The sequence below is a fragment of the Hibiscus syriacus genome, unplaced genomic scaffold (assembly GCF_006381635.1).
Source record: "Hibiscus syriacus cultivar Baekdansim isolate YM2019G1 unplaced genomic scaffold, ASM638163v2 tig00111779_pilon, whole genome shotgun sequence".
Taxonomy (NCBI): domain Eukaryota; kingdom Viridiplantae; phylum Streptophyta; class Magnoliopsida; order Malvales; family Malvaceae; genus Hibiscus; species Hibiscus syriacus.
In genome coordinates, this window is record NW_024063176.1 from 870,772 (window position 1) to 889,640 (window position 18,869).

Below are 18,869 nucleotides of genomic sequence, written 5' to 3' on the forward strand. Positions count from 1 at the left end.
TCGATAGAAATGAAAATTGGGGAAAACATTTGTGTAAGTTTATGGAGAAAACCATATTACACGGGGAAAGGAGTTTTATTTTTCAACATCTAAGAAAAATGGGTAAATTTAGGATTGAGTCCATGAATTTCCTGCAACTTTTAAAACTGACTATAAGTTTCGGAAACTTATAATTTGACCCCTAAATTGAGATATTTAATTCATTTCTTATCAAATATCCATTATACCCTTCCATCCTTACTTCTTTGTTATTCAATCATACACAAAGATATTTCAATTAAAGTCCCTAAACTTTTTTTAAAAAAAATTCTTCAAAATTGACTGCAAAGTTTCAAAAACTTACATTTTAGTCATCAACCCACTTTTTGGGATGTTACAAAAGAGATGAGGACTTACATCATAAATCACATTAGAGGCTTATTAGATGTTTGGATGGCGGTGGTCCCTCTGATATGTTATGCTATTGTCGAGTGACATCACATTGATCGCGTGCTCCGCCAATTTAGTTTTGTACAATCTATTCCGGAAGCACCTAAGGATCTCGACGATCTGCATATCATAGATAGACGGGGCAAAAAAGAAGTCGACTGGCTGCTGAAGCATTATGAGTGGGTAATGATATGAAATGATAGACGTGGACGAATTGCCCTTATGTGAATCATTACTCGGTTGTGGATGGTTATTATGAGTGGTTCAACAGGAATGAGAAATCGTTCCTACTTTCCGAGGAAGCACAAAGATGTCTACAATCACAACATCATCGTCCCCCGACTCGTGAACAGAGAGCAGACACTTTCGGCTCGTCCTTAACTGCAGCACCAGAACCTTCATAAGAGCCACTGTATGCACCGTTGTACATTCCGCAACCATTTCAGATGGCACAACAACCATATCAGATGGCACCACAACCATTTCATATATCACTGTAGCCAAGTCAGACGCCACCACTTCTATACCAAAATATACACCATCGTCGTCTAATTATATGACCCCTCATGACGGATATTATAGTTCCATGTTTGTAGATCTAACTTAGGGTTCATATGCTAGTTATTTAGCGAGTGACGATCCGCGCCTTGTCTGAAAGGGTGCTAGATCGATAAAATTAAGAGAAAATATGTCTGACAGGTAATTATTTCCAGTAAGAGTGATATTTCGATAAAATGGCCAAAAGCTGAAGCCAAAGGTAATAATTTAAAAAAAATAAACCAGCAAAGCTCCTTTCCTTTCCTGGCTTTGCTGGTTGGCCAATTGCCACCCTTTTAATCCCACCTCCACGTCTATCACCAACCTCCCAACACGCCGTTTCCCATTAACCTGATTCAGAATTCGTCTCCTCCATTTATTCATCTACAACCTCCAAAAATTTATCAAAACACAACGAAGAAATGGAGCCTTCATCTTCATCTTCAGGTTCCATGAAAGTTCGCCGCTCGATCTGTTGTCAGCGTTAATCAAGGCCAAAATGGACCCTTCCAACGCCGAGATTGCCACCATCCTTCTCGAGAACAAAGAGCTCGTTATGATTTTAACTACCTCCATCGCCTTGCTCGTCGGCTGCGTCGTCGTTTTTAGTCTGGCGTAGATCCGGTTCTCAGAAACCTAAGCAAATCGTTCCTCCTAAGCCTTTGATCGTTAGAGATCTCGATGAAGAAGTTGATGATGGGAAGAAGAAGGTCACCGTCTTCTTCGGTACGCAAACCGGTACCGCCGAAGGATTCGCCAAGGTTCCATTCCATTTATTTGTAGTTCTTCTTTATTTTGTTCATTAATTTATTTTTCCTCGATCGTGATTTGCGTTTGGTTCTGACTCAGGCTCTAGCTGAGGAGGCAAAAGCACGGTATGATAAGGCGACGTTTAAAATTGTAGATTTGGTCAGTTTAATTTTGAGCTCATTTAGTTTATTGTTTAAGTTTTCTAGCTCGAATTAGATATTTTAACCGTTGAACCTTTTTTGGGGGGGGTACTATATGTAGGATGATTATGCGGCCGATGATGATGAATACGAGGAGAAGATGATGAAGGAGAGTTTGACATTTTTCTTCCTAGCCACGTGAGTTATTTTGAATTCTTTTTAGGATTATACTTTTATATTTGTATTGCTGTGCTTATGTGTATAAATTATATGTATATTTTTAGAACTTGTTTCACTGATTCGCTGATAACTGATAATTAGATTCTATAAATGGTTAACTGAGGTAAATATTAATTGAGGCTGGGATGATGATATGAGTTATTTTCTTTAGCGAAATTATGATAATCGCCGTTTACTAGATTCTGTTTAATTAGCTGTTATTGAATTATTGAATGTGTGATTGGTTAGGGAAAAGAGCGGGAGAATGGCTTCAGAACATGAAGTATGGAGTTTTTGGGCTTGGCAACAGACAGTATGAACATTTTAACAAGATTGCAAAGGTGGTTGATGACATTCTTACAGAGCAGGGTATGCTCATAATTTTTCTTCTATCCTCCCTGCTTATGAACAGATGGATAAAATCTTGGGTCCATGTAGTAAAACTGTAAAAGATTGTTTTATCGTTGGTTCATCTATGTCTTCATCAAATTTCACTACTTATGAACCTATAGTCCGACATTATCCTTTATTTGCAGGAGCGGAGCGCCTAGTTCCTTTGGGTCTCGGAGATGATGACCAATGCATTGAAGATGACTTTACGGCTTGGTATTAAGAACCTCCTATCTGTTTGAATAAAAATTTATTTCATTCTTTCACCTTTACCCTTTACTGAATCATCTTGCTCTTCTAGGCGTGAATCTGTGTGGCCCAAGTTGGATCAGCTTTTGCGTGATGAAGATGATGCAACAAACTGTTTCTACTCCATACACTGCTGCTGTTTTGGAATACCGCGTTGTATTTTATGATCCTGCAAATGCACCTGTTGAGGATAAAAACTGGAGCAATGCAAATGGCCATACTATTTATGATGCTCAACATCCATGCAGGTATACAAGAATAGTTTTTACAGATATCCTGGTGACAGTTTTTTAGTATTTTTCTTTGATGAAAACTAACTTGTTTTGTTGTTTGTAACTTAAAGGTCTAATGTGGCTGTAAGGAAGGAGCTTCATACTCCTGCATCTGATCGTTCTTGCACCCATCTTGAATTTGACATTGCTGGCACCGGACTTTCGTAAGTTGCTTTTATCTATCCTCATTTTTATATCAGATGCTGAGTGCTTCTAATGTCAAGTTTTCCTTTTAACATCATTTCAGGTATGAAACTGGTGATCATGTTGGTGTTTACTGTGAGAATCTAGACGAAGTTGTAGAGGAAGCATTGAGATTGTTGGGACTATCACCGAACACCTATTTCTCTGTTCATACTGATAAAGAGGATGGCACTCCACTTGGTGGAAGTTCTTTGCCTCCTCCTTTCCTACCTTGCACTCTAAAGACAGCAATAGCACGATATGCTGATCTTTTGAGCTCACCAAAAAAGGTTAAATTATTTTCTTGTTCTCGATATATAAGAACTCTTCTTTGTTTTTCTTTGAATAATGAAGCTAATTCTTTAATGCATACAACTCCCAGTCTGCCTTACTTGCTTTGGCAGCTCATGCCTCTGATCCAACTGAAGCTGATCGGTTAAGGCACCTTGCATCGCCTGCTGGAAAGGTTCGAGGAGTCAATTTTTATTATAGATCGATTTATGTATTTGTGGCTTGTTTGTAAGATGATGCACCTTCTGACATTTATACAGGATGAATATGCACAATGGATGGTTGCAAGTCAGAGAAGCCTCCTTGAGGTCATGGCTGAATTTCCTTCAGCCAGGCCTCCACTTGGCATTTTTTTTGCCGCTGTTGCCCCACGGTTGCAGCCTAGATACTATTCCATCTCATCCTCGCCAAGGTGAAAAAATGTTTAATAGCTGATAAGTCGGTAGCATTATGAGATATTCTCGTTTAGGAACACTTCAACCATCTTCAATTTAATGTTTTTATTCTAGCTCTAATATTTTTAAATGTATGTGAACATATTTACCATCTATAATTATGTTTTACAGGATGGCACCATTTAGAATTCATGTAACTTGTGCATTAGTTTATGAGAAGACACCAACAGGTCGTACTCACAAAGGAGTTTGTTCAACTTGGATGAAGGTACTCAGTTCACCATGTTTCCTTTTTCTCATTTTTATAGTCGAGACAAGGCAGCCATTGAAGTTGATGGAAACTTAGATGAAAATTTTGAGAAGATAAATGATATCTAATCCCATGTTGCCATGCTTTGATGTTTATTGTCCCTGTCGTATTTCAGTCTTTTTTATTGAATAATAGTATTAATATGATCTTTATCCCCATTTGCCTTTTCTTTCAGAGTTCCATGCCGTCGGATAAAAGCCATGACTGCAGCTGGGCTCCTATTTTTGTCAGGCAGTCGAACTTCAAACTTCCTTCAGACCCTAAAGTGCCAATTATCATGATTGGCCCTGGTACTGGACTGGCTCCTTTCAGGGGATTCCTTCAGGCAAATTCTATCACCTTTTCAATGTTCATCATGTTGAGAGAAATTGTAAACTAATTATTCATATTTTCTTTTTCAGGAAAGACTTGCCCTGAAAGAAGCTGGATCCGATCTAGGTCCATCGGTATTGTTCTTCGGCTGCAGGAATAGGAAAATGGTAAGTCATGCACTTTCCAGCCCCATGATAAGTTTCATATCTCCAGCCTGTTGGGTTTAGGGATACATTTGTAACTAAACTACGAATTTAATTCATTACATAATTTTATTTCGTCCAGGATTACATTTATGAAGACGAGCTCAACCACTTTGTCCACAGTGGAGCACTTTCCGAGCTTGTGGTTGCCTTTTCACGCGAGGGGCCTACCAAGGAATACGTGCAACACAAGATGATGGAGAAGGTACAGGACATGGTTTCACCTACCATCATGAAATGCAGGATACAATTTTTTTTTCGGACGAATTGTGTGTTTTGGTTCTCTTTCTAGTACCCTTAATTTCAACCTCTAAGCACATTTCCGCGTTCTTTCCAGGCCTCGGACATCTGGAACATGATTTCTCAGGGAGGTTACCTATATGTATGTGGTGATGCCAAGGGCATGGCTAGAGATGTGCATCGAACTCTACACACTATTTTGCAAGAGCAGGTATGTTCATTACAAGCGGATCCGAGACTATAATTGCTGATATCAATAATTACCAGCTGCTGCCATGTTGGAAGGCAATTTGATTAAACAAAAAGCTACTGCAACTCTTACAATTTCTCATTCCGATGCTATAAGTTCGGAAAACGAATATATATGCACACGGTGCCTGAAAACTTTTCCTGTTTTGATAATTCGGTGCACCGAACTTTGTCGATTTCAGGGATGTCTGGACAGCTCAAAGGCTGAGAGCATGGTGAAAAATCTGCAAACTACTGGCAGGTATCTACGGGATGTATGGTGATGATTACACCATGAAAATAGAGAAAGAAATTGCTTTTTACATCCATTTATCCATTATACATATGCATTGTTCTGACGGTGATGATTACACCATGAAAATACAGAAAGAAATTGCTTTATATATCTATTTATAAATTATACGTACACAAGCAATGTCCGTATTGTTCGGACGGAAAAGGCCGGAGGGAAATATTACCTTTAAAAAGCATTGGAAATTAAATTCGTTGCGCATTGTATTGAATCGAAAGTAATGAGGTCTGTGATTCTTTTTAACTCTTCCATTGCAATGGACTCTCATTTCGTTGGTTGAGTATTAGTTTTATTGTATCAACCGGCCAAGGAAGGAGGTCCGGGTTACAAGCAATGTTAGTCTCAACGTAGTAACTTGTATTGTTTCTGAATTGAGAGTTAAGTTTGAATTTCAAGTGATTGCTTGCTTTGTGGAAAGAGTTGATAAATGACACTTCATGCATTGCATGTATATGTTGCTCTTGAATTTTGACTTCATCCAAAATTAATGTTGATGTGAAGGGCTTGGTCTAGGGATGGATATAGGATTCGAATTCGATGGGTTTTGATTTGATCAAATTTTATAGAGTTGTTTTCTTTTTAATTGGGATTAGTATCGGGTTAGGTCGAATTTGGGAGGATGAAAAATCTTATATAATAGTATATTTATCTTTTATACATTTGGAGATAATTACAATAATATCTCTCTATTTTTTTTAAAAAAAAAAACAGGTTATTATTTTTCCTAATATAATTGTGCCATGTTGAGTGTGAGTTATCTTAAAAATTTGGTTGGGTGGAACCTCCTTGAACTCGGATCAAGTCGGATAATATGAACAGAGGGATAAAATACTCGAGTTTTATTCGGATCGATAAAAAATTTAACCTTATCCAACCCAGGTTGGTTGTGTTTGTAACCCCCCAGACCGATGTGGTTAACCCGATCCGATCCGGGAAGTCACATTAGGGCTATAGGAGCGACCTATTGTAAAAATAGCGAAAATTTTAAAACTTTTCTTAAAACTTGTAAATTCATAAAATCATTTATGAGTACAAAATAAAAGTTATCATTATTTAAAAATAAAACAGATTTCCAGAATCGTATATAAATCAAAATATAATTACATGCATCCTAATCACATGTAACATACTCTGTAACAACGCCGAAAGAACTCCCTTACTGAAGTCGATAGATGCACTGTTACAATTCTTTTAACCTGAAAAGATGAGTAATAGAGTGAGCTTTAGAAATCTCAGTAATACAGAACTTTGGAAAGTTCAGTAATACAGAACTATCAGATGATGCTGATGAACGTGCAGATACAGATAAATATATATTTCCTTATTGTTTCCGAACATTTACAGATTTTTATGCTGAGCAGAGATCCTATTGATATTTCAGGTGGTAACAGACAATGAGCTTTCAGTTCAGATGGAAATATTTCGGATAACTGAATTTAAGAGATCAGAATATGTTATCTAGTGTGTTCCCATAAAACCAGTAAAAAGATACAGATTTTTATTTTAAAACATATATATATATATATACACCTCCATTCTTTCACAATCTGTTTGTGTAGGTTCCCCGAAACCATACACCCCGCACAACCAGTAAGGCCCTGAGCACATAGCCGAGAAGCCTGCAGATAATCTTCCTCCAACAATAAACCCCCCAGATAAAACATTTCTCCGTCGGTATACGGAGATATCAGAAATCAAAATAAAATTCAGATCAGATATCAGAACAGAATCCAGATCAGAAATCAGAACAGAATTCAGGTAATCTATCAGAACAGAATTCAAGTCGGAAATCAGATAAAATATTTATATAATTAGAGAACACACCAGAGTTTACAAATATTATTCAGAGGTACTGTATAATCTTATCAAACAGAAAAACACAGATCTTCAGTATACCGATAGAATATCGGAATTCAGAATCACTATTGGAAGAGTTCAATAACTGACAAAATCATCAATTATTCAGAATATGACTTGAGCTGGTAAGGAAGAAATGAAGGTTCAGGACATTTACAATCTATGTCGATTAATCAATTTATCGAACAACTCCAAATGAATAGCTCCCAGAAACAATACTTATCAACTTGTCAATTTATTAACCTTCCATGGTATTTACTCTTTAATACCAAATATTATTATTCATAGATCATCTTCTGAGTCATCATTGAACATATCTTAAGGAGACTAACAAATATTCTTAATTTCATTTCCACGCTTTCACAATATCATGTAATGCTGACGTACTTGATTAATTTGTTCATAACCCATTGTAATTATACACTATGTAAACTCATCAAAGTTTTCAGACTTATCCAAATCACTTACTAAATCCTCAATCATTGAAGTTACCTAGTTCATTTAGCAGTCATGTTCATTCCAGTTACTTCGGGATTTTCCAGAGTAATTCAAACGTTCCTGAATTTCATATACATGTTGTATTTCCGTTCCATTCAATTTGGTCTTCGTGGTTGATTTGTCGAACAAATGTCCAATTCTTAGTACTGAATGCGATCTAGAGTTGAGCTGAGCTGAATAATTCCAAAATTTATCATCGAGCCAAACTTGAGAAGACGAATACACGTTCCAGTAATATCTATGTCATTTAGATATTGACATAGCTTTAGGGTTGATATACTCAATTAAATGTTTTTCATTACTTTTAAAGGTAGTCCAATACCTATGCTTATTTGGATTCCTTAATTAATCTAAGACATTTGCTTAGTTTAGACCATAAGGTTATTTTGGTAATTTTTGTATTCAGTTTTATTTTATTCATTTCAGAGTTCGAGGATATCCAATCATTCCCGAGCTTGGTGATATTCTTGATCATTTCCATTCCAGGCTATTCTGGTCATTTTACAGATCCAATGTATTACAATCATTTTCTTCCGTCCGATCTTATTATTGAATTCAAACTTATCATTTACTTTAGTTCTTTCTAACAATTCTGACAGCAGAATACCCTCGATAAATTACTCTTCAAGTATTTACTCGTTATTCGAATATTTTCGGGTCAAGTGTCTTCTCAGATTTTACAACGGAATATCATGAATTTTTCTGTACAAAGATAGGATCTTAACAATTAAATTTGTACTTAATCGAGTTAAGTACAAATCCTCAAAGTACTTTCTCATTCAGGGTCAATTCAGACTATTTTATCTCTCAAGAGCATTTTCGTAATTTCTTAACCAGATAATTTCGATATTAGCTCTCAACGAAAATAATTATAATTTAAAGATCCTATGGTTAATTGATTTCTCCAACATTCTCTGATCTTGAAAAGATTCCTTAACAGACTTCTAGCATCTTGCTCAACTCCTCTTGGGTTAAAAACCGGTTATTTTATATTTTCTAAGCAAAACTAGCATTTCTTATGCACATCAGTAGTTTCATCATATCAATATGTCTTTAAAAACCTCTTATCCAACTTCCATAGTCAAATCTTGTATTTTTATAACATAAGAGTATTTTTGTAATTTTACCCTACTAGAATATTCTCATAATTTCCCATCCAAGTACCTTTAACATATAACCTTTGATGAAATAAATTATAAATTTCAGATCCAGGTTGATTTCTTTATCACTAAACACAAAACTTGTAATTTAATTCGAACAACCCTTCAATCTCTTATATTAATCATTCGATCCGTATTCAGATACCAAATTTCTACCACATTCATATCGAGTGTAGAAACTAATTAACTACACAAATGAGACCAACATTATCTTAATCATGCATTTACCAATATTCACATGTTCCATAAAGCATAAAGAGGTAGTACAGTATTACCTAGATTTCCGTGCAATACTGATCGACCATAAAATTCCATTCGAACGCCTTTGATCTTCAATTTAACTTCCAATAATTCCTCAGATACATATCAACATAAATTATATAAAAAACGGAGCTTAATTACGATAAACGAATCGAATCGGGTGATAAATCAGTGAAAAATAACTTACCGGGTTCGAATTTGGTGAAACGGACTTCTGATTCGGATTCAGGACGTCGAAAGCATAAAATATGACTTTTCAAAAATTTGGAATTTTCGGTCAAAATGAAAGTCAACGGGTTTGACCGGCAATATCGAGGCCTTCGGGTTCGAATTTGGAAAAACGGACTGCGGAATCGGATTTAGAACGTCGAAAAATGTCAGGATAGGTATACTCGGTCAAAGTCAAAGGTCGTTTAATGCCTGGTCAAAGCCAGTCAAAAGTTTTGGTCAACAATGGTCAACATCGGTCAACAGTCAACGGGTCAGGTCGGCTTATGATCGGTCAAACCGATCAACTATTCACCAAAACCGGTCAAATCGGTCATTCGAACTATCCCCACGCGCAGTGGTGTCGCGTGGGGGCACGTGGGGCCCCTTCTGGCTGCTTAAAAATCACGGAAAAATTCTTAAAAATTATTTTGAGCGATTCCAAGATACTTACAAAGCTCAATTCATAATTTTGAACGGCGGAGAGCTCAATTTCAACAAATCGGAAACTTTGACCGCTTCACCTCCTCACGCGCCACCGTCGACTGAGACCAAGGATGATACCAGCAGACTCGGAATGATGCAAAGAACACGATGGTGCGGGAGGTGTCGTAAACGGATGCTCGGATCGTCGTGAATCGATGAAAAACCAACTGAAATTAGGTTATTACCGACGATACTTCCGACTGAAATTAACGACGAACGGCGATGATTCATGACGAAAGGTTTGAAGGGTTTTGTTCCTCGGTTGTCAACGAACACGATGGTGGTTTCGGCTCGTCGATCGGAGGTCGGACGACGAGTAGATCGGAGTTGAAAGTTGGTTGATCGGAGAGGGAAAACTGGAAAATCTCAGCTGAACCTGTGCACGGGGGAATTTATAATTTAACATATAAAAAAATGGTTAAATCATAAGTTTAGCCACTAAATTTCCTGTACTTCTTAAAACGGTCTGCCAACTTTAAAATTTTGCAATTTAACCCACTGTTTCTTTCAAAATATCAAATTAAATCTACCACTTTATAATTTCTTAATTTTAGCCCCTAAATTGGAGTGTTACAGTGTTAGTAAATAGATGGTAAAAACAAATACATTAGTAATGATTATTAAAATAAATTAATAATATATAATAAATAAAATAAATTTATTATATATATATATATATTATAGAAATTGCTAATTTTATTAAAAATAAAAAAATATTCAAATTACAATAAAGGTTTACAATCACAACTGCAAATTATTTTCTAAACACAAGAAAATCAACTACTTATGACCACACAAGGATCATACAATGAAAAGTTAAAAGATCTAACTAAATAAACTCGAACAATAGATAAATACGAATAGATCTGACTGCATCAGCAAACAAACCACAAAAGATAATAAAGCTATTGAAAGACCATCGACATAGCGCAAATCAGAATCGAGCGATGTGAAAACACTACTCACGAAAGCAAATCGCATATTCAAATTCAATCTGATAATCCAAAGTAGAGAAGATCATTATGATAACAAATAAATGTCGTCTTAATCAGTAACGGTGATGTCAAATCCAACCCTGAAAAATATAAACCAAAACAACAACCAAATAACCAAAAACATGACATAGAGGCAGAGAAAAACATGTCATAAAAGCAGGATACGTGCAAAAAAGGTAGAATTATTAAGAATAAAAAAATAAAAAATAAAAAATGCTATATTTAAAAAAAGAAAAAAATAATGAATATCGACGTTCAGTAATCAGTACAAAGACTGGTATCACTATCGATCACAAAAATAAAAAAAAGAAAAATTAATAACAGCTATGGGAGAATAATAAATATATTATATTGTGATAACATCATTGTTTTTAAGATAATATAATTTTAATTGATGTAATTGTGGAATATACATAATAAAATTTGTGCTAATAAAAGTAGAATGAGGTATCAAAATTAGAGTAAAACTCATGTCAATAAAATTAGAATGTGAGCAAGATTCTTACTAAATCAAAGTTTTATTGATCAAGCTAGATGTATTAACTAGTCAAAATGTGACTTTAAAAAGTTTTCGAGGTCACGGTATAAATCAGGTCTAATCGACTCAAATAATTAATTTTTATTCTTAAAAGTAATTAAAAATATAATTTTGTTTTATATTTTATAATTATATATATATATATATTGAATTATCTATTTTTAATTTTAGTTCAAACAACTCATTGATAAAAATTTAAGTCTAAATTAAATTTAATCGAGTGGGATAAATTACTCAATTCATAAACAGTTCTAAACTTATATATTAGTGAATATAAAAGAGCATTCCTCTAGAAGAAAACAAACATAAAAAATCAAGTTGTAAGAGCAAATAAGAAAGATGGAGCAAAATTTAGGCATTGTGAACCACCAATGTTTAGGGTTGTAAACTAGTTAAGTTCGAGTATTATTAAGTTCGACTCGAATCAAATATTGTTGAATTTAACTCAACTCAAAAAGTTTAAAGTTAAACTCGAAATTAAAAATTGAAGCTCGACTCAACTCAAGTTCGCAAGTTTAAAATTTTCAAACTCGACTTGAGCTCGAAAAAAAATTGAACTCAAAACATTCTCATACTTAGCTCAATCGAAGTTACAACTTGAGCTCGGTTCAAATTCGAACTCCAGTTTAAATTTAAACCTTAAGTAAATGAAAACCTTATATTGTATTTTTTTAAAATAATGTATAAATGTTAATATTATTAATAATTTAATTAAAAAATCTAAGTTACTAACGAACTTTTCAAGACGAGTATCAAGTAACTCACTTTAACTCGTTATAAATTCGAATCAAATTCAAACTCAAGTCAAAATAATTTAATTTAAATATTAATAAAACTCTTATTGAATCAAAATCAAATAACTCAGTGTCATTTCATTTATTATCCCACGTATGATATGACAACAAAGTTATAATGGCCAAGCAAGATGTTATACGTCATGTCAACATGTTCTTGATGATGAATGTGAAAACTTGTTGAATCAGCCACCACCCGTTAACACAGAGAGAACCATGGCCCAATGTCCCCATGGGCGTAAATAAGATACCATGTTAGCCACCCACTCACTTTTATTCAATTCAACCCATCACTATTTATTCAATAACTTCAATCGTTCAAGTTATTTATAATGGGTAGTTTGATGGTACTAATCTAATTATCTCAATAATTAAAGAATTTATTATTATTTTTAGGATCTTAAGTTCAACCACAACATATACAGAGTTATAAATCTTCATTATCAAAAAATTAAAAATCTCTAACTATATATTATTTTATATTCACTCCAGTTTATAAAAAATATTAATAGTTTGATTATTTGTTAGGTTAACAAATGAAGAATTCTTAAATTCCTTCGATAACTTCAATTTTCATAGAACTTGCCGTATATAGGAAGAGTTGTTAAATTACTAGGCCCCCTAATTTCTTCCATATGTTTGTACTTGGTTTCTAGATGCTCACCTTGTCTTTCTCTTCATTTGTTTTACTTTTATATGTAGTCTAGAAGCTATATATGGACAATTATCATTGTAGAAACCCCCTTTATTTTCATCTTTAATAAATTCATCTCTTAACCTAATCTCCATACTTTTTTCACATATATATATATAATATGGCTATGATCCGTAAAATTCTTTTAGTTTTATATAAATTTAAAACAGTTAGATGAATAAATATTAAAAAAATTACATTGTTATATATGAAAAAAAGTATAGAAATAGACGGTTAAAATTAATTTCTTATTTATTTTTTAATTAATATTTTTTTATTTCATATTATTAATTTTAATTATCTATTTTCACGTGTGTGTATATATATATATCATCTCATCCAAACATAGAAGAAAAGTTTTTAAGACGGTTAATCTCATCCATACATATATATCTTCCAAGTTGATCTCAAGCACAAAGGAGAAAAACCATGGGAGAACACATTGCTGATGATATCCAAGTTCTTCATGAAGACCAATTAGTTGAAGAAGAAGAAGAAGAAGAAGAAGCAGAAGCACTTTCTCTATGTGACTTTCCCTTGGATTTAGAAACCAAGATCAACCCTCGAAATGAACAGTGGCATAGTCCGAACCACATCCGAGCTCGACCCGAATCCTCCTTCGAGTTTCGCAACGACGAAAAAGGTTCCGATATGTGTCCAGCCGATGATATAATCGCCGGTGGTAAACTCGTTCCTTTCGGAGGAAAAACGACTCACCATATCTTACGAAAACGATCCGAGTCGCTTTCCGACTTACGTAGCAGCGGCAACAGCTCCACCAAAAACAGCGCCGCGCTTCTTAGGATCAGTCGTTCTTTGGATTCTCAAAAGCAGAATCTTCGCCGTTCCGACACGAAGGAGAAAAGCTTCGACCAATCCGAGGTTTCGCCTAAGAAAGTTGTCAAGCCAAAGTGGTATGTTTTAGTGTTCGGATCCGTTAAGTTTCCGCCGGAGATGGAGCTCAATGATATAAAAAGCCGGCAGTTCCGTCGGAATCCGTCGGTCATGTTTTCCGACGACGGGAAAAAGGCGGCTGATAATGACAAATGGGGCTCCGACAAGAGTTCTTCCTGGGGCTTGTTGAAAGCGTTGAGTTGCAGGGATTATACTAGCATTGCTGTAACGTCGTCGTTTTACTTGCCTCAAGCCTGATAATTAACACTACTGAGGGTGCGTTTGGATCACGAAATATAAGATTATCACTGAGAATGTAAGATTACCAGAGAATAAGATTACTGATAATATTGTATTTTGTGTTTGGTTGGCGTAGCAGGAATGTAAGATTATCATGTTTGATTAAAGGAATAAAAGATTATTAAAATGTATATTTGATCAAATTGTCCCTATTATATATTTGTATAATATTACAAGTTGAAAAATATTTATATTTTTTCTTTAAAAATTTAAATTCATAATATTTATATAATTTTTTTTTAAATTAAAAATATATAAAAAAATTTAATGAAATGGTAAAATTTTATTTTAACCTCTGAACTTTATATAAAATTTTAATTGTAGATTTTTTTATAAATCTAAAATAATTTAAGGATAAATTTGTAATTTAACTTTCGTATAATTTTTATTATTCAATGACAGAAGAATGATATTTAAAAAAAAAATAAAAATTTAAGGACATTTTAGTCCAAAACACCAGTAATCCAACAATACCTAAAGAAAGGGAGGTAACGACATTCCCGGTAATATACCCTAAAAATTCACTATTAGTAATCTTACATTACCGGAAATGAGATTCTCAAACTAACCAAACGGGGGAATATAAATTCCATTTCTATAGGAATCCCACATTCTCCGTCCAAACACCTCTCAGATTAAGAAAGTAATTACGATTTATTGCATTTCTTATGTTGATTTTTCCGCATCTCTATGTTATTTTTTAGAGTGGGAGGGTATTTTAGTAATTACACTTTGCTTGAATTGAAAGGTTGAAAACTATAAAAATAGTTATAATTATTCATTATTATCAGTAGAAATTTGTAATGGGTGGTGATATTTTTTATGTATTCATTTCACATTTTAGTTTATTTATTTATTTATTTCTCATAAATACAATCTTAATTTTTAAAAAATTATTATAAATATATATACATATTTATGGGTATGAAATGCATGGCACAAATCATATACATGAGTATATAATCTATAGATTATAATATAGATACAAAAGCACGAGTTAAAAAAAACTTTTAAATTAATTAATATTCTAATGAAAATGACATAAAAAATATAAAAAATATTTTAATCAATAATACAGTAGTATAAAACTTCTATTTAATAACAGTATGTTATTATTTATTTTAATTTTATTGTATACTATTTTTAATTACTATTGTAATTATATTTTTATTAAAAATGCTTTAGATGATAAGTTTTTGTCATTTCGTATTATAGTTTATAATTGTTTAAGTAATTTACAACTTTAAAGTAATTCAACAATCATTTTAAAAATTATTCTGAATACTATATATAGAGAGATAAAATCCAATTTCACAATAAAAAATTCTTTTAGTTTTACATAAATTTAGAATTATTTGATGAGTGAAAATATATGGTTGAGATTAACAGCAAGAAATGAGAAGATATTTACAGGGAAAAAACACAAAGAGTCGATCTCAACAATCTATTTTCAGTCATCCAACGATCATAAATCTGTATAAAACTAAAGAGTTTTACATTGTGTAACTGAATTTTAACTCATATATATATATATATATATATTTGAAATAAATACAAAACAATATTTATTCAAAGATAACTCTTAATCATTTAACATTACACGTTTATATCTCTAACATTCTTTATGCTTGAATTCAAAATCTTAAAGAACAACAATAAAATATTTATCTCCGATATTACTTGATTAGTACATTTATTGGGTACGTAACATGGGGACAGAAATTAATGATAATCACGAGACTCTCGTCCCTCCAAGTTAACATTAATATAGTGTTATAGATGTTATCCATGAACATTGATTTTGCAATACTTACTATTATAATTGAAAATATCGTCACTTTTGGATTTTTGCCTTTTTTATATTTATTTTAAAATTGTTCGATTTGCTACTTAATAATTAATTTATTGTTTTATCATAAAAATCAATGATTATGACTTTGATTCTCAACAACCCTCGTTTTAATGTGACAAAAGATTGATTTGATTTTGGTATTTCTTTCATTTACATTTAGACCCCTCCCAAAGTTATATTTACGAATAGGTTTAAATATGCCATTAGTCCCTATACTATTTTCAGGTTTAAAACTTAATCTCATTTATTAATTTTAAGACAATATACTACCACTTTAGTATAATGATTAGGTAATATTTTATGGTTTCTATTTGTATTTTGAAATAAGCTCTACATTTTCCAATTCTCACCTCATTTATTTCTATTTCAAGTTATAGATTCAAAAGAATCTACTCACAATAATATGAAATCAAATTTCGAGTAAATTAAAGGTGAACAAAACTCGACTTGAAAAATTGATCTTTTCTATTCAGCTCAATGTGAAAAAATTTAACTCAAAATAACTCAATTTGTAACTTTATAGACTCGACTTGACTCGAAAAATTTCAAATTCAAGTCGAGTTATAAAATAAAACTCGAATAACTCAAGATTTTTACTAATTAGTATATTGTTTTTAAAATTTGAGCCGAGTCCCTCAACTTTGTATGATATATGTATATCACATATAAAAAAATATTTACGTATTATATATGATTATAAAAAACTGTTTAAATTGAAATCAAATAGTACCATAATATTATAAATATTTACAATTAAATTTAGATATAAACTCAAACAATTTAACTCGACTCGATTTTATAAACTTAACTCGAAAATTTTCAAATAAAATTTGAATTTTAAAAAGGACTCGTCAACTAGAAATTTTTTAGTCGACTATATTGAATGATCACCCAAATGTCATACTTTGCAAAGGGGTAGGGGTCAAGTTCATAATGCTGCAATTGGCAATCCTTCTTAATATAATATTTATTTAAGCAAATGAAGCTTCAGCTGAGCTCACAGGGGAAATGACCATGAGACTGCTGTCTGTGCTAACCACAAAGTATCCTTCAAACACATACATATATATTATATGCATGCAAGACCATCAATGCATTTACAGTGTGGCAATGAAATGGCAACAAATCCTTTTTCGTATCCGAGCAAGCTCGAGACGAAGTTTCATCCGGATCTCGAAAACAAGCCGTGAACGAGATTCAAGCTTGCAATCTTCACCCCCGAAGGAAATCCGATGCCTGGGGAAATAGATCCAACACCTGCAGGGGAAAACGGTTAAGAACCGAGGATTCAACCTTTTGGGACATGTCTAACGAAACAAGAATACTACGAAGTCACCGATAACCATATCAACCCTGCCCATCTCACGTAGAATGTCTGAAAGCAGGGATTTAAACTACGGTCGTGGATATAATGAATGATATCTGCAATTTATGGCAATAAATATCAGCAAGGGAGAAAGCCGATAACCAAAAACAACAGCCAAATGGGTTGCGGTAACCATCCGGATTGCATAAAAGCAAGGACGGAATTAGGATGAAACTTCACCAGGGGTGTTTGCAAATACAAGTAATAAAATGAGATCAAGGCTTAATTTGTTTAGTTCCATAACTAAGAGAGACTTAAAATGTAATCGGAACCGTCGATGCCTAAAAGGGAAGTCATAATCTCAGTGTGCGCGCACATTCGATCGATGCATTTCTTCCAGCAACAAATGGTACCATGCACTCACAGTTACTAAAAGATCAAAGATGTTCTAAATTTTTTGTGTTCGATTGATGCATTTCGACTACGCAAATGGTACCGCAGATATGAGATACGAGTTGCTAAACCGAGTATAAAAGAGGAGATAGATTTACCTCTTGGTCTTGATCAACAGCACATAGCAGCCACTCGCTCTCAACTCGAATAAAGCACAAACAGCACTGCAGGCATTGTTAAAAGAACAATAAGAAAGATTCCTTCAGTAGTGCAAATTCATATGCATAAATGTTAAAAGGCACATCAATGGATTCTTAATCCAAAACATGGTCTAAAATGCTACGAACGATTATCTAAACATATACGTTAAAAGGATCGATCGTATTACGCAATTCCTGATCCTTGCAGCTTGATCATACAAAGTCCTTGACTACTTCGCAATCAAAATACACCCGAATAGAAATAGAGAAATAACTCACCAATAGGAAAAATAGCTATCAGCAAAGCAAGTGTAAGTTGCAGTGAGCAACTAAACTGCAAGTGTACTGGACTTTGCAGATGTCGTAATAACCCGCCGACGCAGCCAGAACACTGCGATATATTACGTTTATTAGGTTCCCCGAGTACTTGGCAAATATTCATGCACAAGAAATGTAGCAAATATTCCCCTGGTTCTTTACCTGATAGAATAAACTTAAAGCACCCCTGGCCTGAGGAAGATCACCACACCTTTGCTTATGGAAGAAAAGCTTCGATCTTTTCTCTTTAGGTGTGGAGTCGATGCCCAACCCAATTCGGCTCCTGTTATCATATTCATCAGCGATTACAATTCTCAGTGCACTGAAATTTGGCGAGGTCCATGTTTTCCTTGTACCAGTTGTTCTCTCTTGTCCACAACTTCTGTTATCCCTTCCAAAAGTTTCACCTGTTGAAAAGTCGACTGGCACTACCACTTGCCAAACTTTAGGTGGAAAGTTGAGGAAAACAAAATATTAAATTTGTCAAATTTAGGGGCATCTGAAATTGTTGATTTTTTAGGCAATGAGTTAATTAATTTTAGTAATTGTAATTTAGGGTATTTACAAATTAGTCCTTAAACTTCAACTATAAATACTCTAGTTCATTTAGCTTCAAAACCAGCCCAAAGCATTATAGATTTCTTTCAATACTAGA

At 33.6% G+C, this 18,869-nt stretch overlaps 1 protein-coding gene, 1 long non-coding RNA gene and 1 pseudogene across 3 annotated transcripts; 2 read left to right on the forward strand and 1 right to left on the reverse strand.

Moving 5' to 3' along the window:
• Positions 1-1,298: 1,298 nt before the first annotated feature.
• On the forward strand, positions 1,299-5,910 carry LOC120170454 (annotated as a pseudogene).
• On the reverse strand, positions 3,934-18,539 carry LOC120170455. 2 transcript variants are annotated; one of them, XR_005520763.1, is made up of 6 exons: positions 18,377-18,539; positions 18,176-18,287; positions 17,855-17,920; positions 17,054-17,254; positions 6,972-6,991; positions 3,934-3,944 (listed from the first exon to the last, which is right to left on the reverse strand). It is a non-coding gene; the product is annotated as an uncharacterized LOC120170455 (long non-coding RNA). The 2 variants fall into 2 exon arrangements; XR_005520762.1 differs by lacking the exon at positions 3,934-3,944 and having other exon boundaries at positions 6,956-6,991; positions 18,377-18,538.
• Positions 13,324-14,884, forward strand: LOC120170453. Its single transcript, XM_039178392.1, has 2 exons — positions 13,324-14,115; positions 14,778-14,884. The coding sequence occupies exon 1, from the start codon at positions 13,381-13,383 to the stop codon at positions 14,101-14,103; it is 723 nt and encodes a 240-aa protein (XP_039034323.1). The 5' UTR covers positions 13,324-13,380; the 3' UTR covers positions 14,104-14,115; positions 14,778-14,884.
• Positions 18,540-18,869: the final 330 nt, after the last annotated feature.

What these genes read in the sequence shown, in the direction of transcription:
- LOC120170453 (XM_039178392.1), top strand. Translation starts at nt 13,381, where the DNA reads ATGGGAGAACACATTGCTGATGATATCCAAGTTCTTCATGAAGACCAA.